General features: G+C 45.3%; 2 protein-coding genes and 1 long non-coding RNA gene across 3 annotated transcripts in view; 2 read left to right on the plus strand and 1 right to left on the minus strand.

Annotated features, from left to right (window-relative positions):
- The window catches only part of dync1i1 (dynein, cytoplasmic 1, intermediate chain 1), a 28,390-nt gene extending 5,673 nt beyond the window's left edge, over positions 1-22,717 (plus strand). The window contains exons 2-17 of the mRNA XM_065027377.1: positions 4,418-4,563; positions 5,109-5,226; positions 6,866-6,923; positions 10,643-10,702; positions 10,864-10,979; positions 11,645-11,737; positions 11,880-12,042; positions 13,792-13,891; positions 14,140-14,265; positions 15,357-15,503; positions 17,522-17,635; positions 17,951-18,084; positions 18,409-18,553; positions 18,776-18,916; positions 21,913-22,038; positions 22,537-22,717. Of these exons, the coding sequence (XP_064883449.1) occupies positions 4,456-4,563; positions 5,109-5,226; positions 6,866-6,923; positions 10,643-10,702; positions 10,864-10,979; positions 11,645-11,737; positions 11,880-12,042; positions 13,792-13,891; positions 14,140-14,265; positions 15,357-15,503; positions 17,522-17,635; positions 17,951-18,084; positions 18,409-18,553; positions 18,776-18,916; positions 21,913-22,038; positions 22,537-22,647 (1,860 nt within the window). The 5' untranslated portion in view covers positions 4,418-4,455 and the 3' untranslated portion in view covers positions 22,648-22,717. The remainder of the gene's footprint in view (positions 1-4,417; positions 4,564-5,108; positions 5,227-6,865; positions 6,924-10,642; positions 10,703-10,863; positions 10,980-11,644; positions 11,738-11,879; positions 12,043-13,791; positions 13,892-14,139; positions 14,266-15,356; positions 15,504-17,521; positions 17,636-17,950; positions 18,085-18,408; positions 18,554-18,775; positions 18,917-21,912; positions 22,039-22,536) is intronic.
- On the minus strand, positions 11,734-22,596 carry LOC135575122 (uncharacterized). Its single transcript, XR_010465697.1, has 2 exons — positions 22,519-22,596; positions 11,734-12,025 (listed from the first exon to the last, which is right to left on the minus strand). It is a non-coding gene; the product is annotated as an uncharacterized LOC135575122 (long non-coding RNA).
- A 990-nt stretch (positions 22,718-23,707) lies between the features above and the next one.
- LOC115120067 (zinc finger protein ZFAT-like) overlaps positions 23,708-24,374 on the plus strand; it is a 41,854-nt gene continuing 41,187 nt past the window's right edge. The window contains exon 1 of the transcript XR_010465694.1: positions 23,708-23,779. The gene's annotated coding sequence lies outside the window, so the exon portion shown is untranslated. The remainder of the gene's footprint in view (positions 23,780-24,374) is intronic.

A 24,374-nucleotide genomic window follows, 5' to 3' on the forward strand; every position in this document is an offset into this window, starting at 1 on the left:
GTGCTGTATCAACATACAGAATGAACCAGGCTAACTGTGTTGTATCAACATGCAGAATGAACCAGGCTAACTGTGTTGTATGTATCAACATGCAGAATGAACCAGGCTAACTGTGCTGTATGTATCAACATGCAGAATGAACCAGGCTAACTGTGCTGTATGTATCAACAGGCAGAATGAACCAGGCTAACTGTGCTGTATGTATCAACATGCAGAATGAACCAGGCTAACTGTGCTGAACCAGACTATGTATCAACATACAGAATGAACCAGGCTAACTGTGTCCTATGTATCAACATACAGAATGAACCAGGCTAACTTTGTTGTATGTATCAACAGGCAGAATGAACCAGGCTAACTGTGCTGTATGTATCAACATGCAGAATGAACCAGGCTAACTGTGTTGTATCAACATGCAGAATGAACCAGGCTAACTGTGCTGTATGTATCAACATGCAGAATGAACCAGGCTAACTGTGCTGTATGTATCAACATGCAGAATGAACCAGGCTAACTGTGCTGTATGTATCAACATGCAGAATGAACCAGGCTAACTGTGCTGTATCAACATGCAGAATGAACCAGGCTAACTGTGCTGTATGTATCAACAGGCAGAATGAACCAGGCTAACTGTGCTGTATGTATCAACATGCAGAATGAACCAGGCTAACTGTGCTGTATGTATCAAATGAACCAGGCAACTGTGATGTATCAACATGCAGAATGAACCAGGCTAACTGTGTATGTATCAACATGCAGAATGAACCAGGCTAACTGTGTTGTATCAACATGCAGAATGAACCAGGCTAACTGTGCTGAACCAGGCTAACTGTATCAACATGCAGAATGAACCAGGCTAACTGTGTTGTATGTATCAACATGCAGAATGAACCAGGCTAACTGTGTTGTATCAACATGCAGAATGAACCAGGCTAACTGTGCTGTATGTATCAACATGCAGAATGAACCAGGCTAATTGTGCTGTATCAACATGCAGAATGAACCAGGCTAACTGTGTTGTATACACATGCAGAATGAACCAGGCTAACTGTGCTGTATGTATCAACATGCAGAATGAACCAGGCTAACTGTGCTGTATCAACATGCAGAATGAACCAGGCTAACTGTGCTGTATCAACATGCAGAATGAACCAGGCTAACTGTGCTGTATCAACATATCAACAGAGAATGAACCAGGCTAACTGTGTTGTATCAACATGCAGAATGAACCAGGCTAACTGTGTGTATGTATCAACATGCAGAATGAACCAGGCTAACTGTGCTGTATGTATCAACATGCAGAATGAACCAGACTAACTGTGTTGTATGTATCAACATGCAGAATGAACCAGGCTAACTGTGTTGTATCAACATGCAGAATGAACCAGGCTAACTGTGCTGTATGTATCAACATGCAGAATGAACCAGGCTAATTGTGCTGTATCAACATGCAGAATGAACCAGGCTAACTGTGTTGTATACACATGCAGAATGAACCAGGCTAACTGTGCTGTATGTATCAACAGGCAGAATGAACCAGGCTAACTGTGCTGTATCAACATGCAGAATGAACCAGGCTAACTGTGCTGTATCAACATACAGAATGAACCAGGCTAACTGTGCTGTATCAACATACAGAATGAACCAGACTAACTGTGTTGTATCAACATGCAGAATGAACCAGGCTAACTGTGTTGTATGTATCAACATGCAGAATGAACCAGGCTAACTGCTGTATGTATCAACAGGCAGAATGAACCAGGCTAACTGTGCTGTATGTATCAACAGGCAGAATGAACAAGGCTAACTGTGCTGTATGTATCAACAGGCAGAATGAACCAGGCTAACTGTGTTTTATGTATCAACATACAGAATGAACCAGACTAACTGTGTTGTATCAACATACAGATTGAACCAGGCTAACTGTGTTGTATCAACATGCAGAATGAACCAGGCTAACTGTGTTGTATCAACATGCAGTATGAACCAGGCTAACTGTGCTGTATGTATCAACAGGCAGAATGAACCAGGCTAACTGTGCTGTATGTATCAACATGCAGAATGAACCAGGCTAACTGTGTTGTATGTATCAACATGCAGAATGAACCAGGCTAACTGTGCTGTATGTATCAACAGGCAGAATGAACCAGGCTAACTGTGTTGTATGTATCAACATGCAGAATGAACCAGGCTAACTGTGTTGTATCAACATGCAGAATGAACCAGGCTAACTGTGCTGTATGTATCAACAGGCAGAATGAACCAGGCTAACTGTGCTGTATGTATCAACAGGCAGAATGAACCAGGCTAACTGTGCTGTATGTATCAACATGCAGAATGAACCAGGCTAACTGTGCTGTATGTATCAACAGGCAGAATGAACCAGGCTAACTGTGTTGTATGTATCAACATGCAGAATGAACCAGGCTAACTGTGTTGTATCAACATGCAGAATGAACCAGGCTAACTGTGTCGTATGTATCAACATACAGAATGAACCAGGCTAACTGTGCTGTATGTATCAACATGCAGAATGAACCAGACTAACTGTGTTGTATGTATCAACATGCAGAATGAACCAGGCTAACTGTGTTGTATCAACATGCAGAATGAACCAGGCTAACTGTGCTGTATGTATCAACATGCAGAATGAACCAGGCTAATTGTGCTGTATCAACATGCAGAATGAACCAGGCTAACTGTGTTGTATACACATGCAGAATGAACCAGGCTAACTGTGCTGTATGTATCAACAGGCAGAATGAACCAGGCTAACTGTGCTGTATCAACATGCAGAATGAACCAGGCTAACTGTGCTGTATCAACATACAGAATGAACCAGGCTAACTGTGCTGTATCAACATACAGAATGAACCAGACTAACTGTGTTGTATCAACATGCAGAATGAACCAGGCTAACTGTGTTGTATGTATCAACATGCAGAATGAACCAGGCTAACTGCTGTATGTATCAACATGCAGAATGAACAAGGCTAACTGTGCTGTATGTATCAACATGCAGAATGAACCAGGCTAACTGTGCTGTATGTATCAACAGGCAGAATGAACCAGGCTAACTGTGTATGTATCAACAGGCAGAATGAACCAGGCTAACTGTGTTGTATCAACATGCAGAATGAACCAGGCTAACTGTGTTTTATGTATCAACATACAGAATGAACCAGACTAACTGTGTTGTATCAACATACAGATTGAACCAGGCTAACTGTGTTGTATCAACATGCAGAATGAACCAGGCTAACTGTGTTGTATCAACATGCAGAATGAACCAGGCTAACTGTGTTGTATGTATCAACAGGCAGAATGAACCAGGCTAACTGTGCTGTATCAACATACAGAATGAACCAGGCTAACTGTGCTGTATGTATCAACAGGCAGAATGAACCAGGCTAACTGTGCTGTATCAACATGCAGAATGAACCAGGCTAACTGTGCTGTATCAACATGCAGAATGAACCAGGCTAACTGTGCTGTATCAACATGCAGAATGAACCAGGCTAACTGTGCTGTATGTATCAACAGGCAGAATGAACCAGGCTAACTGTGCTGTATGTATCAACATGCAGAATGAACCAGGCTAACTGTGTTGTATGTATCAACATGCAGAATGAACCAGGCTAACTGTGTTGTGTGTATCAACATACAGAATGAACCAGGCTAACTGTGTCGTATGTATCAACATACAGAATGAACCAGGCTAACTGTGTTGTATCAACAGGCAGAATGAACCAGGCTAACTGTGCTGTATGTATCAACATGCAGAATGAACCAGGCTAACTGTGTCATATGTATCAACATGCAGAATGAACCGGGCTAACTGCTGTATGTATCAACAGGCAGAATGAACCAGGCTAACTGTGCTGTATCAACATACAGAATGAACCAGGCTAACTGTGTTGTATCAACATACAGAATGAACCAGGCTAACTGTGCTGTATCAACATGCAGAATGAACCAGGCTAACTGTGCTGTATCAACATACAGAATGAACCAGGCTAACTGTGTTGTATCAACAGGCAGAATGAACCAGACTAACTGTGCTGTATGTATCAACAGGCAGAATGAACCAGGCTAACTGTGCTGTATGTATCAACATGCAGAATGAACCAGGCTAACTGTGTTGTGTGTATCAACATACAGAATGAACCAGGCTAACTGTGTCGTATGTATCAACATGCAGAATGAACCAGGCTAACTGTGTTGTATCAACAGGCAGAATGAACCAGGCTAACTGTGCTGTATCAACATACAGAATGAACCAGGCTAACTGTGTTGTATCAACATACAGAATGAACCAGGCTAACTGTGTTGTATCAACATACAGAATGAACCAGGCTAACTGTGCTGTATCAACATGCAGAATGAACCAGACTAACTGTGCTGTATGTATCAACAGGCAGATTGCTGCTTTCTTATCTATCTAGTAGGACGAGGATGTCTGACAAAAGCGACCTGAAAGCTGAGCTGGAGCGAAAGAAACAGAGGCTAGCTCAAATACGAGAGGAGAAGAAGAGAAAGGAGGAGGAGAGGAAAAAGAAAGAGGTGAGGAGACATCTCTGTTCATTTGAATGTGATGTGAACTTCTTTGGTTTAGTTCAGCATCTCAAATGAGGATGAATAGAGCATTTCTACAACAGGTTATAAGAAGTCTGATTTGGGTTGGTAGTGTTTCTGAAGTCTTTGTGGAACTACACTGGCTCCGATCCAAATGGCACCCTATTCCCTATATAGTGCACTTCAAATGGCACCCTATTCTCTATATAGTGCACTTCAAATGACACCCTATTCCCTACATAGTGCACTTCAAATGGCACCCTATTCCCTATATAGTGCACTTCAAATGGCACCCTATTCCCTATATAGTGCACTTCAAATGGCACTCTATTCCCCATATAGTGCACTTCAAATGGCACCCTATTCCCTATATAGTGCACTTCAAATGGCACCCTATTCCCTATATAATGCACTTCAAATAAAACCCTATTCCCTAGATATTGCACTACTTCTGGCCAGTTCACCACGTTGGGAATAGGGTGCTATTTGGGACAGAGACAGTGATACTGAAGTTCTCCCCAACACCTGTTCAGTCTGAGAGTCTGCAGCAGAAAACAGAGAATGTCTCTGAAGATTCTGACTTGGACCGCAAACGAAGAGAGACGGAGGCGCTGCTGCAGAGTATTGGGATCTCACCAGAACCACCATTAGGTATACCAGTCATATCCTTGTTGCTTTCTGAGACCATCCTACCCTACCATCCTACTGACCTTTCTGATATCATTCTACCCTACCATCCTACTGACCTTTCTGAGATCATTCTACCCTGCCATCCTACTGACCTTTCTGATATCATTCTACCCTACCATCCTACTGACATTTCTGAGATCATTCTACCCTGCCATCCTACTGACCTTTCTGATATCATTCTACCCTACCATCCTACTGACCTTTCTGATATCATTCTACCCTACCATCCTACTGACCTTTCTGAGATCATTCTACCCTACCATACTACTGACCTTTCTGATATCATTCTACCCTACCATCCTACTGACATTTCTGATATCATTCTACCCTACCATCCTACTGACCTTTCTGAGATCATCCTACCCTGCCATCCTACTGACCTTTCTGAGATCATCCTACCCTACCATCCTACTGACCTTTCTGAGATCATCCTACCCTACCATCCTACTGACCTTTCTGAGATCATCCTACCCTACCATCCTACTGACCTTTCTGAGATCATCCTACCCTGCCATCCTACTGACCTTTCTGAGATCATTCTACCCTGCCATCCTACTGACCTTTCTGAGATCATTCTACCCTGCCATCCTACTGACCTTTCTGAGATCATTCTACCCTGCCATCCTACTGACCTTTCTGAGATCATCCTACCCTACCATCCTACTGACCTTTCTGAGATCATCCTACCCTACCATCCTACTGACCTTTCTGAGATCATCCTACCCTACCATCCTACTGACCTTTCTGAGATCATCCTATCCTACCATCCTACTGACCTTTCTGAGATCATCCTACCCTACCATCCTACTGACCTTTCTGAGATCATCCTACCCTACCATCCTACTGACCTTTCTGAGATCATCCTACCCTACCATCCTACTGACCTTTCTGAGATCATTCTACCATAACAAAAAAACATTTCCAATGAGAATGTTTTTCTGACCTGAACTAGGTTTAATCTGTGTATGTGAAACTGGCCCGTCTTTGTTTATTGAGTGTATCTTGTGGTAATGGTCTCCATACAAAATAATCAGGTCATGAAATGATCTTCAGTTTACAGTATATCATATATTCATACAAATCATTTACATTATTAATTGACTCTAATTTTTCCTTTCTGGTATAAACACATTAAAATTCCATTGTGTCATTGCCAAAAGCTTAGTTATAGAAATCCAGTGATTTGATTGGTAGGGTTATATATTCATGGCTTTGATGCCATTTTGTTTAAATGAAGATGTATTTGAAGAGACTACTGCAGGTATGAATCTATGTATTCAGTTCAGATGGTTAGTTTGATATGATGCGTCAACATATTGAAAGATTTCACACTAGTTTGGCGGTCGGTCGTTATTATGTCACAAACCAGTTGGGTGTCCATCAGGAAGTACGTTTGACGATTTCTTTCCCTCTTTTCTTGTGAATTCTTCTTCCTTTGCGTTGAACCATTTCAATCCATCCTGTTGATTTGGAACCCTTCTGGTTTGGCTGTGGGGGTCTGACTGCTGGCCACCAGTGCAGCCTCTGCAGCTCTTAACATGGGATACCTGTTATTTTCATTATTTAGTCCCAACCCCTATGTCTCCCTCTTCACAATCAGTGAGCACCACCAGTGATGCTGGCAGCCAGGAGTCCGTAGATGGGGGGACAGTGGGAAGGTATGGAACATGCTCTTTACTCTATCACACACCGACACACACACACACACACACACACCGACACACACACACACACACACCGACACACACCGACACACACACACACACACACACCGACACACACACCGATACACACACACCGACACACAAACACATACACCGACACACACACACACCGACACACACACCGACACACACACCGACACACACACACACACCGACACACACACCGACACACACACACATACACCGACACACACACACACCGACACACACACCGACACACACACCGACACACACACACACATACACACACACACACATTTACATTACATTTAAGTCATTTAGCAGACGCTCTTATCCAGAGCGACTTACAAATTGGTGCATTCACCTTATGACCTCAGTGGAACAGTAGTGCATCTAAATCTTTTCAGGGGGGGGGGTGAGAGGGATTACTTTATCCTATCCTAGGTATTCCTTAAAGAGGTGGGGTTTCAGGTGTCTCCGGAAGGTGGTGATTGACTCCGCTGTCCTGGTCTCGTGAGGGAGTTTGTTCCACCATTGGGGGCCAGAGCAGCTTCAGTTTTGACTGGGCTGAGCGGGAACTGTACTTCCTCAGTGGTAGGGAGGCAAATCAGTGCCCTTGTTTGGGTGTAGGGCCTGATCAGAGTCTGGAGGTACTGAGGTGCCGTTCCCCTCACAGCTATAGGCAAACCATGGTCTTGTAGCGGATGCAGCTTCAACTGGAAGCCAGTGGAGGAGCGGAGGAGCGGGGTGACGTGAGAGAACTTGGGAAGGTTGAACACCAGACGGGCTGCGGCGTTTGGATGAGTTGTAGGGGTTTAATGGCACAGGCAGGGAGCCCAGCCAACAGCGAGTTGCAGTAATCCAGACGGGAGATGACATTGGATTAGGACCTGTTGTGTGAAATGAAGGGTGTATTTGAATGTTGTAGAGCATGAACCTGCAGGAACGGGCCACCGCCTTGATGTTATTGAGAACAGGGTTTGTCAGGATCACGCCAAGGTTCTTAGCGCTTGGGAGGAGGACACAATGGAGTTGTCAACCGTGATGGCGAGATTGGAAAGAGTCCTTCCCGGGAGGAAGAGCAGCTAGTCTTGCCGAGGTTCAGCTTGAGGTGGTGATCCGTGTCCACAATATGTCTGCCAGACATGCAGAGATGCGATTCGCCACCTGGTCATCAGAAGGGGGAAAGGAGAAGATTAATTGTGTGTCGTCTGCATAGCAATGATAGGAGAGACCATGTGAGGTTATGACAGAGCCAAGTTTGGTGTATAGCCCTCAGAGCCCTGGGGGACACCAGTTGTGGAACGGATTCTCCTTCCACCTGGTTTGTCAGGTAGGGGTCTGACTGCGTGGGCCACCAGATGCCCAACTCTGGAGAGGAGGATCTGATGGTTCACAGTATCGAACAGCCGATGAAGGATGAGAGTTAGAGAGAGTTAGCTTTCCCAGTGCGGAGCCTCTGATACAGAGAAGAGCAGTCTCAGTTGAATGACAGTCTTGAAACCTGACTGATTTGGATCAAGAAGGTCATTCTGAGAGAGATAGCGGGAGAGCTGGCCAAGGACGGCACGTTCAAGAGTTTTGGAGAGAAAAGAAAGAAGGGATACTGGTCTGTAGTTGTTGACATCGGAGGGATCAGTGTAGGTTTTTTCAGAAGGGGTGCAACTCTCGCTCTCTTGAAGACGGAAGGGACGTCCAGCGGTCAGGGATGAGTTGATGAGCAGGTGAGGTAAGGGAGGAGGTCTCCGGAAATGGTCTGGAGAAGAGAGGGAGGGGATAGGGTCACGGGCAGGTTGTAGGGCGGCCGACACGTCACAAGACGCAGATTTCATCTGGAGAGAGAGGGGAGAAAGAGGTCAGAGCACAGGGTAGGGCAGTGTGAGCAGAACCACGGTGTCGTTTGACTTAGCAAACGAGGATCGGATGTCGTCGACCTTCTTTTCAAAATGGTTGACAAGTCATCTGCAGAGAGGGAGGAGGGGGGGAGGGGGAGGAGGATTCAGGAGGGAGGAGAAGGTTGCAAAGAGCTTCCTAGGGTTAGAGGCAGATGCTTGGAATTTAGAGTGGTAGAAAGTGGCAGCAGCAGAGAGAGAAGAGGAAAATGTAGAGAGGAGGGAGTGAAAGGATGTCAGGTCCGCAGGGAGGCGACCTCCATTTCCGCTCGGCTGCCCGGAGCCCAGCTCGCAATGAGTCACAGCCACAGCGGGAGGGGAGGACACACACCGACACACAAACACACTCACACACACACACACACACACACACACACACACACAAACTGCTATCAGACGTAGTATTGATGTCATGGAAGATGTTCACTGTTACAAACAAGCAGAAGGTATTTTAGTACTGTTCCATGATTTTCTATATGAACACACAGAACACATCTATCTAGAACACATCTATTTGATGTACATTTGGAAAGAATTAGTATTGGCATTCTATACAACAACAACAAGGTATATTATATGCTAGAAGCTTCTCTCTTTGGTTCTAACAATTCCTAAATGTTAGTCTATCAATGTAGCTAACATCATGAACATATGACATTGAACATGAGAACTGTGGAAATGCCTGTGTCCCAAATGGCACTATATTCCCTACAGCAAATAATATAGTGCACTACTTTTGACAAGGGCCCATAGGACTTCTGGTCAAAAGTAGTTCACTATGTAGGGAAAAGGGTGCCATTTGGGACTCAGACAATGTATATGTGCACAGTGGCACAGAGTATCTGATGTTTATCCCTTCTCTTTTCATCTTGTAATGGGACATCAGATATAGGTAAGAACCAGAGTCGATGTACTAGTGATTATGGAGAAGATGTTTCTGTTCAGGGAGACTTCAGTGTCGTCGTGCAGTGACATCAGTTGATTATGTGACATCAGTTGATTATGTGAGATCAGTTGATTATGTGAGATCAGTTGATTATGTGACATCAGTTGATTATGTGACATCAGTTGATTATGTGACATCAGTTGATTGTGTCATCAGTTGATTATGTGAGATCAGTTGATTATGTGACATCAGTTGATTATGTGACATCAGTTGATTATGTGACATCAGTTGATTATGTGAGATCAGTTGATTATGTGAGATCAGTTGATTATGTGACATCAGTTGAATATGTGAGATCAGTTGATTATGTGAGATCAGTTGATTATGTGACATCAGTTGATTATGTGACATCAGTTGATTATGTGACATCAGTTGATTATGTGTCATCAGTTGATTATGTGACATCAGTTGAATATGTGAGATCAGTTGATTATGTGACATCAGTTGATTATGTGACATCAGTTGATTATGTGACATCAGTTGATTATGTGACATCAGTTGATTATGTGTCATCAGTTGATTATGTGACATCAGTTGATTATGTGACATCAGTGGAACTGTGAATTTAACTTCTATTGAGGCAGTGGAACTGTGAATGTGTCTCTGTCCCAAATGCCACCCTATTCCCCATACAGTCAACTATTCTTGACCAGAGTACTATGAGCCCTGGTCAACATTTGTGCACTACTACATAGCAAATAGGGTGGCATTTGGGATCCATCCTGTGTTTTGTTTAATGTTTGTTTTGTGTACACACTGTCATGCATGAATTCATATGTTCTAAAAGTGATGTCCCTTGAGTTGATGTATGGACTAATTTGTGTTGTTTTGGCGCCCCCTGCTGCTGTGTTTAGGACCCTGCAGTGGGACACGGACCCCTCTGCTCTCCAGCTGCAGGCAGACTCTGAGCTGGGGTATGTCTTTCCTCTTGAATCTGCTCCCAAATGGCACCCTATTCCCTATATAGTGCACTACTTTTGACCAGAGCCCATAGGACTTACACAAAGGTTATATTTTTCTTGACTGATAGCAGTGTTCCCTGTATGTCTTCTAAGCCATTAATTCCATATTTCAGGCGCAGGATGCACAGACTTGGAGCGTCAAAAATAGTACAGATTGACTTCGTTCCCAAAGAGCTTGTGACCTACACTAAAGAGACCCAGACTCCTTCAGCAGCACATCAATCTGAAGGTAATGAATATTGAGTTGGATGTTGAATTGACTCTTGAATTTGAGTTGACTCTTGAAGTAGACTCTTGAAGTTGACTCTTGAGTTGACTCTTAAAGAACTATTGAAGTTGACTCTTGAGTTGACACTTGAAGTAGACTCTTGAAATTGACTCTTGAAGTAGACTCTTGAAGTAGACTCTTGAAGTAGACTCTTGAAGTTGACTCTTGAGTTGACTCTTAAAGAACTATTGAAGTTGACTCTTGAGTTGACACTTGAAGTAGACTCTTGAAATTGACTCTTGAAGTAGACTCTTGAAGTAGACTCTTGAAGTAGACTCTTGAAATGTATACTTTTAATGTAGAGCTCTAGGTTGGTTAGTATGAATGGGTATGGTTGATATTTTCAATATGCTCTCTCCCCACAGAGTGAAAGAATGTTGAAGCCTATGTTGTATGTATGTGTGTAACACAGGAGGTTGGTGGCACCTTAATTGGGGAGGACTGGGCTCGTGGTAATGACTGGAGTGGAATCAGTGGAATGGAATCAAATACCTCATACACATGGTTTCCATGGTTTCCAGGTGTTTGATACCATTCCATTCACTCCGTTCCGGACGTTATTATGAGCTGTTGTCCTCTCAGCAACCACCTGTAGTGTAGAACATAAAACACGTCTTTCTTCCCAGAAGAAGAAGAGGATGAGGAGAGCAGTGAGCCTAAAGCTTCCCCTCAGACTGACCAGCCGGAGGAGGAAGGAGAGGCAGAGGACAGTAAAGAGGGTAATAATGACTTTATGTTCTTTAACACACTGCTGTTAGGACAAGCACTCGCAACCTCTGAGGTGACTTGTTGGGCAGCTAAACATATACAACCAACATATCTCCTCAACACTGGTATCACAATGTATGTGATCCCTCTCAGCCCATCCCAGAGAGCTGACGGAGGAGGAGAGGGAACAGATTCTCCACTCAGAGGACTTCCTGGTGTTCTTTGAGCGGTCGGTCTCTGTGGTGGAGCGGGCGCTGGCCGAGGAGGGCGACATCTTCTTCGACTACAGCGGCCGGGACCTGGAGGACAAAGAAGGGTGAGAACGTTGAGCATGGGCGTGTCCCAAATGGCACCCTGATCCCTATGTAGTGCACTACGTTTGACCAAGGTCCATAGGGCTCATCAGCTCATCACAGCTTTGTACTGAATTTCCATTAATAAAACAATTAAAAACTGAAAAGTCCCAGTTATTGCAGGATATCCAAGGAGTGGGGCCATTTAGGATGCACACCATGTTCCCTGTGGATGGATGTTATGGGAGGAATAAGTACACATTACACTGGAGTAGCACTGGAGTAGAACTGTAATAGAACTGGAGTGGCACTGGAGTGGCACTGGAGTAGAACTGTAATAGAACTGGATTAGAACTGGAGTAGCACTGGAGTAGCACTGGAGTAGCACTGGAGTGGCACTGGAGTAGAACTGTAATAGAACTGGATTAGAACTGGAGTAGAACTGGAGTAGCACTGGAGTAGCACTGTAATAGAACTGGAGTGGCACTGGAGTGGCACTGGAGTAGAACTGTAATAGAACTGGAGTGGCACTGGAGTGGCACTGGAGTAGAACTGTAATAGAACTGGATTAGAACTGGAGTAGCACTGGAGTAGCACTGGAGTGGCACTGGAGTAGAACTGTAATAGAACTGGATTAGCACTGTAATAGAACTGGAGTAGAACTGGAGTAGCACTGGAGTAGCACTGTAATAGAACTGGAGTAGAACTGAAGTAGAACTGGAGTAGCACTGGAGTAGCACTGGAGTAGCACTGTAATAGAACTGGAGTAGCACTGGAGTAGAACTGGAGTAGCACTGTAATAGAACTGGAGTAGCACTGGAGTAGCACTGTAATATAACTGAAGTATAACTGGAGTAGCACTGGAGTAGCACTGGAGTAGCACTGTAATAGAACTGGAGTATAACTGAAGTAGAACTGGAGTAGCACTGGAGTGGTACTGGAGTAGCACTGTAATAGAACTGTAATAGAACTGTATTAGAACTGGAGTAGCACAGGAGTAGCCCTGCATTAAAACTGAAGTAGAACTGGAGTAGCACTGGAGTGGCACTGGAGTAGCACTGTAATAGAACTGTAATAGAACTGGAGTAGCACAGGAGTAGCCCTGTAATAAAACTGGATTAGAACTGGAGTAGCACTGGAGTAGTACTGTAATAGAACTGGATTAGGAACTGGAGTATAACTGGAGTAGCACTGTAATAGAACTGGATTAGAACTGGAGTGGCACTGTAATAGAACTAGAGTAGCACTGGAGTGGCACTGTAATAGAACTGTAATAGAACTGGAGTATAACTAAAGTAGCACTGGAGTAGAACTGTAATAGACCTGGATTAGAACTGGAGTAGCACTGGAGTGGCACTGTAATAGAACTGGAGTAGCACTGGAGTGGCACTGTAATAGAACTGGAGTAGCACTGGAGTGGCACTGTAATAGAACTGGAGTAGCACTGGAGTGGCACTGGAGTAGCACTGTAATAGAACTGGAGTGGCACTGTAATAGAACTGGAGTGGCACTGTAATAGAACTGGAGTGGCACTGGAGTGGCACTGGATTAGAACTGGAGTGGAACTGGAGTAGCACTATAATAGAACTGGAGTATAACTGAAGTAGCACTGGAGTGACACTGGATTAGAACTGGAGTAGCACTGGAGTAGCACTGTAATAGAACTGGAGTATAACTGGAGTAGCACTGGAGTAGAACCGGAGTAGCGCCGGAGTAGAATCAGAGTAGAACTGGAGCGAACATCTTTTCCATTTCCCTTTCTGTTTTATCAGGGACATGCAAGGTGGATCCAATCTGTCTTTCAACCGTGTGTTCCATGACGATCACTGGTCCAAACACCGAGTAGTCACCTGCTTAGACTGGTCCCCACAGGTACAATGGAACTTTCTCCCAGTTTAGAACATATCTGATGCATCTACTGCCTTCATTTCCTTTATTTGTCTATGTCAAGACCACAGAACCAGAATGAATGCCACTTTGAGTGCACCCCTGAGTTTACAGTCATGGTCAGAGGTTCCAAGCCCGTTCTGTTCATTCCATTTCTATGGTCAAGACAGAAGAAGAAGACTTGGTTGAAGTAACAATCCAGTCCTGTTCTATACTATATTGTGTCTTTGCAGTACCCTGAACTGATGGTGGCCTCTTACAACAGCAACGAGGATGCTCCACACGAGCCTGATGGGATAGCGCTGGTGTGGAACATGAAGTTCAAGAAGACCACTCCAGAGTATACATTTCACTGCCAGGTCAGCAGCTGTTTGTTGATCTGATGTGACGTATGACTGATGCTTGAGAGAGGATGGATGACATTTCATGATACAACGTTGAAGTCATTTTACTTGCTAACATTCAGAACCACAAGTTAAAAACATAATGGAAGGGAATATATTGTTAAATATCACACTATATAATGGCAGGCAGCCTTGTGGTTAGAGCATTGTAGTAGCAGTCTGACTGTGTCTTTAAGTCCCAGTATTAGTAGCAGTCTGACTGTGTCTTTAAGTCCCAGTATTAGTAGCAGTCTGACTGTGTCTTTAAGTGTCAGTATTAGTAGCAGTCTGACTGTGTCTTTAAGTCCCAGTATTAGCAGCAGTCTGACTGTGTCTTTAAGTCCCAGTATTAGCAGCAGTCTGACTGTGTCTTTAAGTCCCAGTATTAGTAGCAGTCTGACTGTGTCTTTAAGTCCCAGTAACCTAGTGGTTAGAGCGTTGGACCAGTAACCGAAAGGTTGCTAGATTGAATCCCTGAGCTGACAAGGTAAAGATCTATCGTTCTGCCCCCACTGTTCCTAGGCCCTCATTGTAAATAAGAATTTGTTTTTAACTGTTTAAAACTGTAAAAAAGTTGAACTTGATTCAAATCATTATTATATCGTTCTAGGTAGTTTTGCTGTATATTGGCCATCTCATTTTACTCTCTCTCTATCTCTCTCTCTATTTCTGTCTCTGCCTCCTCTGGTTATCTGCCTCTCCCATTTCTCTCTCTGTCTTTCTCTCCCTCTTTCTCACTTTCTCTCTCTCTGTCTTTCTCTGTTTCTTTCTCTCTGTCTTTCTCTCCCTCTTTCTCACTTTCTCTCTCTCTGTCTTTCTCTGTTTCTTTCTTACTTTCTCTCTCTGTCTTTTTCTCTCTCTGTCTTTCTCTCTCTGTCTTTCTCTCTGTCTCTTTCTCACTTTCTCTCTCTCTGTTTCTTTCTTACTTTCTCTCTCTGTCTCTTTCTCACTTCTCTCTCTGTCTTTCTCGCCCTCTTTCTCTCTCGCTCTCTGTCTTTCTCTCTGTCTCTCTCACCCCCCCCCCCCCCTCTCTCTCTCTCTCTCTCTCTCTCTCTCTTTTGTCTCAGTCGTCAGTGATGTCTGTGGGCTTTGCTCAGTTCCATCCTAACCTGGTGGTGGGGGGAACGTACTCAGGACAGATTGTGTTGTGGGATAACCGTAGTCACAGGAGGACCCCCGTCCAGAGGACCCCCCTGTCTGCTGCGGCACACACTGTAAGTTAACAGACACCTCCCTCTACACACTGTAAGTTAACAGACACCTCCCTCTACACACTGTAAGTTAACAGACACCTCCCTCTACACACTGTAAGTTAACAGACACCTCCCTCTACACACTGTAAGTTAACAGACACCTCCCTCCACACACTGTAAGCTAACAGACACCTCCCTCCACACACTGTAAGTTAACAGACACCTCCCTCTACACACTGTAAGTTAACAGACACCTCCCTCTACACACTGTAAGTTAACAGACATCTCCCTCTACACACTGTAAGTTAACAGACACCTCCCTCTACACACTGTAAGCTAACAGACACCTCCCTCTACACACTGTAAGTTAACAGACACCTCCCTCCACACACTGTAAGTTAACAGACACCTCCCTCTACACACTGTAAGTTAACAGACACCTCCCTCTACACACTGTAAGTTAACAGACACCTCCCTCTACACACTGTAAGTTAACAGACACCTCCCTCCACACACTGTAAGTTAACAGACACCTCCCTACACACTGTAAGTTAACACACCCTCTCACACTGTAAGTTAACAGACACCTCCACACACTGTAAGCTAACAGACACCTCCCTCCACACACTGTAAGTTAACAGACACCTCCCTCCACACACTGTAAGCTAACAGACACCTCCCTCCACACACTGTAAGTTAACAGACACCTCCCTCCACACACTGTAAGCTAACAGACACCTCCCTCCACACACTGTAAGACACCTCCCTCCACACACAGACACCTCCCTCCACACACTGTAAGCTAACAGACACCTCCCTCTACACACTGTAAGTTAACAGACACCTCCCTCCACACACTGTAAGTTAACAGACACCTCCCTCCACACACTGTAAGTTAACAGATATCTCCCTCTACACACTGTAAACTAACAGACACCTCCCTCTACACACTATAAGCTAACAGACACCTCCCTCCACACACTGTAAGTTAACAGACACCTCCCTAACAGACACCTCCCTCCACACACTGTAAGTTAACAGACACCTCCCTCCACACACTGTAAGCTAACAGACACCTCCCTAACAGACACCTCCCTCCACACACTGTAAGTTAACAGACACCTCCCTCCACACACTGTAAGCTAACAGACACCTCCCTCCACACACTGTAAGTTAACAGACACCTCCCTCCACACACTGTAAGTTAACAGACACCTCCCTAACAGACACCTCCCTCCACACACTGTAAGCTAACAGACACCTCCCTCCACACACTGTAAGCTAACAGACACCTCCCTCCACACACTGTAAGCTAACAGACACCTCCCTCCACACACTGTAAGTTAACAGACACCTCCCTAACAGACACCTCCCTCCACACACTGTAAGTTAACAGACACCTCCCTAACAGACACCTCCCTCCACACACTGTAAGTTAACAGACACCTCCCTCCACACACTGTAAGCTAACAGACATCTCCCTCCACACACTGTAAGCTAACAGACACCTCCCTAACAGACACCTCCCTCCACACACTGTAAGCTAACAGACACCTCCCTCTACACACTGTAAACTAACAGACACCTCCCTCCACACACTGTACGTTAACAGACATCTCCCTCCTCCTCTCATATACTGTAGCGTGTTTATATCAGTGTGACCTCTGGGGCCGTATCAAACTGTTTAGAGTAGGAGTGCTGATCTAGGATCAGGTATCCCGTGTCCATGGAATCTTATTCGTTGTCCCGTGTCCATGGAATCTTATTCGTTGTCCCGTGGCCATGGAATCTTATTCGTTGTCATCTGAGAACTCCTACTCGAAGTTGCTTCGTATATACAGCCCCTGATCTCTGATTCAAGCTAGTTTGTTTGGCTTTTCTTTCTTTTTTTAACAAATTCAAAAAGATTTGAAACAGATTTGTGTTACCCTCGCCCCCAGGCCAATTGCGTATAAGAAGCGTTGGGAAGAAGTATCTGGGGAACAACATTAGATTCGTGGTAACACATCTAAGAACCGACCTACTGTTCTTTCCTCTAGCACCCAGTGTACTGTGTGAACGTGGTGGGTACCCAGAACGCCAACAACCTGATAACAGTGTCTACTGATGGGAAGATGTGCTCCTGGAGTCTAGACATGCTCTCTCAGCCTCAGGTGAGTAGAGGGGCATAAGTCTGCTTCCTAAATGGCCCCCTATTCCCTTTATAGTGCACTTATTTTGACCAGGGTCCATTGGGTAGTAGTGCACTACTTTTGACCAGGGTCCATTGGGTAGTAGTGCACTATAAAGGGAATAGGGTGCCATTTGAGACGTATGTATCGCAATAAACTCCTATTAATTCTCCTCAGAGAATTTATCTAAATAAACGATTTCATTATATACTATTTTTTTATCCATAAAGAAAATGACTAGTATTTGTCTTTGTTCCATGTTTATTGAGGTAAACTATATGAGCCTGCATTTAACAGGAGAGTATGGAGCTGGTCTACAATAAGTCCAAGCCCGTAGCAGTAACAGGAATGGCCTTCCCTGCCGGAGATGTTAACAACTACGTGGTGGGAAGCGAGGAAGGGATGGTGTACTCTGCGTCCCGCCACGGCAGGTTAGTGAGCTCAGGCTCAACAGGGACACTTATTTAGAACATGAATGTGCCTTCACGTTTCCATAGAAACAGCACATGACATTGGGGGATGTGTGTAATGTCAGACTCTCACATTATCTCTATTTTACAATGTTTTTTATTGTTACAAATGAATGCAACCTCATGAAGTTGATGTTATTTATGTTTCCAATGAAAACAGCGCAAGATGTTTGCGATATGTGTGTGTCCTTCCACCAACCAACCTACGGTATCTGGAATGATAGCTTTATCGTAAGGCTCATTGAATGTACTTATGTGAATGCCTTGTTATGTTGTTGTGTGCAGTAAAGCAGGTATAGCTGAGATGTTTGAGGGGCACCAGGGCCCAGTGACTGGGATCAGCTGCCATAACGCTGTGGGCACTGTGGACTTCTCACACCTCTTCATCACGTCCTCCTTTGACTGGACTGTAAAACTGTGGTCCATCAAGGTAAGACAAGTCACATTACTCTACTCAGGGTGTTACCCCTGTTCCCTGATCTACATTTTAAACTAACAATTACAAGACAGTTATAACTGCCACCTAAGGCCCCAAACAACCCTCAGCAGTAGCAGCATTCTTGCGCTGTCTCTGTAGAATTAGAATGGAATAGAATTCTCGTAGAATGGAATTTGAATTTGTTGTTCTTTCTGTGTCTGTCTCTCTCTCCAGCACAACAAGCCATTGTACTCCTTTGAGGATAATGCAGACTATGTCTATGATGTCAGTTGGTCCCCTGTGCATCCGGCTCTCTTTGCCTCTGTGGATGGGATGGGTCGTTTGGACCTGTGGAACCTCAACAATGACACTGAGGTGAGTCACACAATCTCATTGGTTACTTTACTTACATATGGCCCATCGTTCCTTTGGGAGCATAGGTCATCGACAACTCCTATCCATCACACTTTGATGTGGGCGGTCTCCTCCAGCTCATTCCTCTCCATCACACTGTTCTGGGCAGTCTCCTCCAGCTCATTCTTCTCCATCACACTCTGTTCTGGGCAGTCTCCTCCAGCTCGTTCCTGTCCATCACACTTTGTTCTGGGCGGTCTCCTCCAGCTCATTCCTCTCCATCACACTGTTCTGGGCAGTCTCCTCCAGCTCATTCTTCTCCATCACACTCTGTTCTGGGCGGTCTCCTCCAGCTCATTCCTCTCCATCACACTCTGTTCTGGGCGGTCTCCTCCAGCTCGTTCCTCTCCATCACTCTGTTCTGGGCAGTCTCCTCCAGCTCATTCTTCTCCATCACACTCTGTTCTGGGCGGTCTCCTCCAGCTCATTCCTCTCCATCACACTCTGTTCTGGGCGGTCTCCTCCAGCTCGTTCCTCTCCATCACTCTGTTCTGGGCAGTCTCCTCCAGCTCATTCTTCTCCATCACACTCTGTTCTGGGCGGTCTCCTCCAGCTCGTTACTCTCCATCACACTGTTCTGGGCAGTCTCCTCCAGCTCATTCTTCTCCATCACACTCTGTTCTGGGCGGTCTCCTCCAGCTCGTTCCTCTCCATCACACTCTGTTCTGGGCAGTCTCCTCCAGCTCGTTCTTCTCCATCACACTCTGTTCTGGGCAGTCTCCTCCAGCTCGTTCTTCTCCATCACACTCTGTTCTGGGCAGTCTCCTCCAGCTCGTTCCTCTCCATCACACTATTCTGGGCGGTCTCCTCCAGCTCGTTCCTCTCCATCACACTCTGTTCTGGGCAGTCTCCTCCAGCTCGTTCCTCTCCATCACACTCTGTTCTGGGCAGTCTCCTCCAGCTCGTTCTTCTCCATCACACTCTGTTCTGGGCAGTCTCCTCCAGCTCGTTCCTCTCCATCACACTCTGTTCTGGGCAGTCTCCTCCAGCTCGTTCCTCTCCATCACACTGTTCTGGGCAGTCTCCTCCAGCTCGTTCCTCTCCATCACACTCTGTTCTGGGAAGTCTCCTCCAGCTCGTTCCTCTCCATCACACTCTGTTCTGGGCGGTCTCCTCCAGCTCGTTCTTCTCCATCACACTCTGTTCTGGGCAGTCTCCTCCAGCTCGTTCCTCTCCATCACACTGTTCTGGGCAGTCTCCTCCAGCTCGTTCCTCTCCATCACACTGTTCTGGGCAGTCTCCTCCAGCTCGTTCTTCTCCATCACACTCTGTTCTGGGCAGTCTCCTCCAGCTCGTTCCTCTCCATCACACTCTGTTCTGGGCGGTCTCCTCCAGCTCGTTCCTCTCCATCACACTCTGTTCTGGGCAGTCTCCTCCAGCTCGTTCTTCTCCATCACACTCTGTTCTGGGCAGTCTCCTCCAGCTCGTTCTTCTCCATCACACTCTGTTCTGGGCAGTCTCCTCCAGCTCGTTCCTCTCCATCACACTCTGTTCTGGGCAGTCTCCTCCAGCTCGTTCCTCTCCATCACACTCTGTTCTGGGCAGTCTCCTCCAGCTCGTTCCTCTCCATCACACTCTGTTCTGGGCAGTCTCCTCCAGCTCGTTCCTCTCCATCACACTCTGTTCTGGGCGGTCTCCTCCAGCTCGTTCCTCTCCATCACACTCTGTTCTGGGCGGTCTCCTCCAGCTCGTTCTTCTCCATCACACTCTGTTCTGGGCAGTCTCCTCCAGCTCGTTACTCTCCATCACACTCTGTTCTGGGCGGTCTCCTCCAGCTCGTTCTTCTCCATCACACTCTGTTCTGGGCAGTCTCCTCCAGCTCGTTCTTCTCCATCACACTCTGTTCTGGGCAGTCTCCTCCAGCTCGTTCCTCTCCATCACACTCTATTCTGGGCAGTCTCCTCCAGCTCGTTCCTCTCCATCACACTCTGTTCTGGGCAGTCTCCTCCAGCTCGTTCCTCTCCATCACACTCTGTTCTGGGCGGTCTCCTCCAGCTCGTTCCTCTCCATCACACTCTGTTCTGGGCAGTCTCCTCCAGCTCGTTCCTCTCCATCACACTCTGTTCTGGGCAGTCTCCTCCAGCTCGTTCTTCTCCATCACACTCTGTTCTGGGCAGTCTCCTCCAGCTCGTTCCTCTCCATCACACTCTGTTCTGGGCGGTCTCCTCCAGCTCGTTCTTCTCCATCACACTCTGTTCTGGGCGGTCTCCTCCAGCTCGTTCCTCTCCATCACACTCTGTTCTGGGCGGTCTCCTCCAGCTCGTTCCTCTCCATCACACTCTGTTCTGGGCGGTCTCCTCCAGCTCGTTCCTCTCCATCACACTCTGTTCTGGGCAGTCTCCTCCAGCTCGTTCTTCTCCATCACACTCTGTTCTGGGCAGTCTCCTCCAGCTCGTTACTCTCCATCACACTCTGTTCTGGGCGGTCTCCTCCAGCTCGTTCTTCTCCTTCACACTCTGTTCTGGGCAGTCTCCTCCAGCTCGTTCCTCTCCATCACACTCTGTTCTGGGCGGTCTCCTCCAGCTCGTTCCTCTCCATCACACTCTGTTCTGGGCAGTCTCCTCCAGCTCGTTCTTCTCCATCACACTCTGTTCTGGGCAGTCTCCTCCAGCTCGTTCTTCTCCATCACACTCTGTTCTGGGCAGTCTCCTCCAGCTCGTTCCTCTCCATCACACTCTGTTCTGGGCAGTCTCCTCCAGCTCGTTCCTCTCCATCACACTCTGTTCTGGGCAGTCTCCTCCAGCTCGTTCTTCTCCATCACACTCTGTTCTGGGCAGTCTCCTCCAGCTCGTTCTTCTCCATGACGTTTTTTATTAGTTAATTGTTTACCACTGTACAGCTTTCTTTTATCCTGGACTGGATGTGTATGATGCAGAATAGGATTTGATCATATTTCTACATAGCTATCTGTTGTTGGTATGTGGTTGTAAGATAATATGACGCTTTTCTTTTTAAAGGTGCCCACAGCGAGTGTGACGATCGAGGGGGCGTGTGCTCTGAACCGTGTGAGATGGGCGTCGGGAGGCAGAGAGGTTGCCGTGGGTGACTCAGAGGGACGTGTCTGGATCTACGATGTGGGAGAGGTGAAATAATTAAGTCCATCATTTAAAGGGTTGGAACGATGAGAGAATGGGTGCTGTAGCTGAAACAAGATGGAACTCGTGGCCTTGTTGTTGTGCCTTATTCACCTTATTCATCTTATTCACATCTTTGCTGAAATGTGATACATTAGTTGTTACTGTTGTTTCTATCCAATTGTTTTTCAGTTTTTTTTCTTCATATATATGCTCATCCATATATTTTATATTTATATATTCTCATCCCATTCCTTTACTAGTTTGTGTGTATTAGGTTTTGTTGTGGAATTTGTTAGATATTACCTGTTAGATATGACCTGTTAGATATTACCTGTTAGATATGACCTGTTAGATATGACCTGTTAGATACTGCTGCACTGCCGGATCTAGAAGCATAAGCATTTCGCTACGCTCGCAATAACATCTGCTAACCATGTGTATGTGACCAATAACATTGGATTTGATTTGATTTGATATGTGACTGACCGTGTTTGTCTCCTGTAGCTGGCAGTGCCACACCCTGAGGACTGGAGCCACTTCGCCCGCACCCTAGTTGAGATCCGTGCCAACCGCGGGGATGGAGAGGAGGAGGGGGCCGTGGAGCTGCCAGTTTGAAACCTTCTCACCCTCTCATCAATGGATGCAACGTTTCAGGACTGACAGCCTGATAACAGACATTTACAGACAACAAACCATCATTTACTGACGTAACAACAGCAGCAGCAGCATGCTTCAGTGAGATTCAAGTCATTGGGATTAGACTGACTCCTGACTATTCTTACCAGGGTTATTTATTTGTTATTGGTTCATTAAACAGTTGATATGTATATACTTGATATCAGAATCATATGGCTTGCAATGATAATGTGCTTATGGGTCTAATGTGGGTCTAAATGTTGGAGTGAGCTAGATATGATCCTTATATTCTACTCATGAGGTTTGATTATCAGATTCCTGTGATCTGTTCTTGTTCTTCTTTCTTCAAGGTTATAAAAGCTGCATGAATAACAAGGTGGATCATTGTTTTCTCAAGATATCCAAGTGAACCTTTAATAATGTTTTTAAGTAGCTTTTGGGCTTTTCAGTGCATTAGCATGATAATTATTACATTTTGTTTGCTGTTAAACAATTTTTGTTTTGTTCTAAGAAATAAGTCTAAAAATGTATGGCTTTTTGCTGTAAGGACAACAATTGACAATAAAATATGGATAAATACTGAGGGGGGTGTATGCCACAAATCTTACAGGCCAGACTATATGGGCTACTGTAGTACTGTCGTAGAAGTGTTAGGGTTATGGTTGAAGATAATACATTTACACTGTGTATTGCATTTGACATTTTACTACCATTATTTAAATATTCCACCTATGCCATTTCTGTGTTTGATATTGAATCGAAACATTTGTACAGTAATTTGATATAAACCATCCTCAGCCAGCTACTGTAAAATATTGATTGAGGTCCGTTGTAGTATCATCGTGTGAATGTACTGTGCGTCCTACTTTGAGAATTGACCTATTGCGATGTTATTTATGAAAGGGGTAATCTTGGTAAAGAGGTGGCTTTATTCTTTCTTTGTCCACTGTCGTTGACTTCTTATTATAGCTCAGTGGTCATTTTCGAACGTACGCGAATCCACGTAGCAGGCGGAGTTCTGTTTCCATGACAATTACGTCAATATTAGTGTCGGGTAACTAAAGGTCATGCTAAAGACAAGCGCCACACAGAAGGAAACAGAATGGCGGAGGTAAACTTAACTGTTGTGCTTTAAAACGGCGATATATTCTCGTATGGTGTGGCTTCAGTGTCGTTTCGTTTTCGTGGTACCAGGTTTATTATATGCGTGGTCACGGGGAGGACAGTCTGAGTGGAGCATAGCCTCGCTAGTAAGCCTGAAGGAGTTTGACTTTACTCGGAAGGATAGCTCAGCTGGTTAGCATGTTTGACTTTACTCGAAAGGATAGCACAGCTGGCTAGTTGGATATGCTAATCTGCTAGATTACTTTTTGACAGATTTTTTTGCTTGCAAGTCAGTTAGCTAAATGACGGGCGACTAAAGCCAAATAGAGAACCGTAGTTCGCTACCTAGTAATCAATGTTTACGGTTAATATTGTGAAGCTACTTGTCGGCCTTTCTCCAGTTTACTTCTGCCCGTGTTAGCTTGCTAGCTTTGTGCATGATTGCACTCTGCAGAGGTTAGCAGCACTAGCGGTAGCAAGCAGTACAAGTTCGTTTCGTTCTTTTAAAAACCACATATATTAAAGTCAAGCAAGCTAGCTTCTCTATTTTCTCGGAAGCGTGTTCTAATGCCGATTGAATTTATCAAATGCAATAACTATCT

This window comes from Oncorhynchus nerka, linkage group LG14 (genome assembly GCF_034236695.1).
Source record: "Oncorhynchus nerka isolate Pitt River linkage group LG14, Oner_Uvic_2.0, whole genome shotgun sequence".
Taxonomy (NCBI): Eukaryota; Metazoa; Chordata; class Actinopteri; order Salmoniformes; family Salmonidae; genus Oncorhynchus; species Oncorhynchus nerka.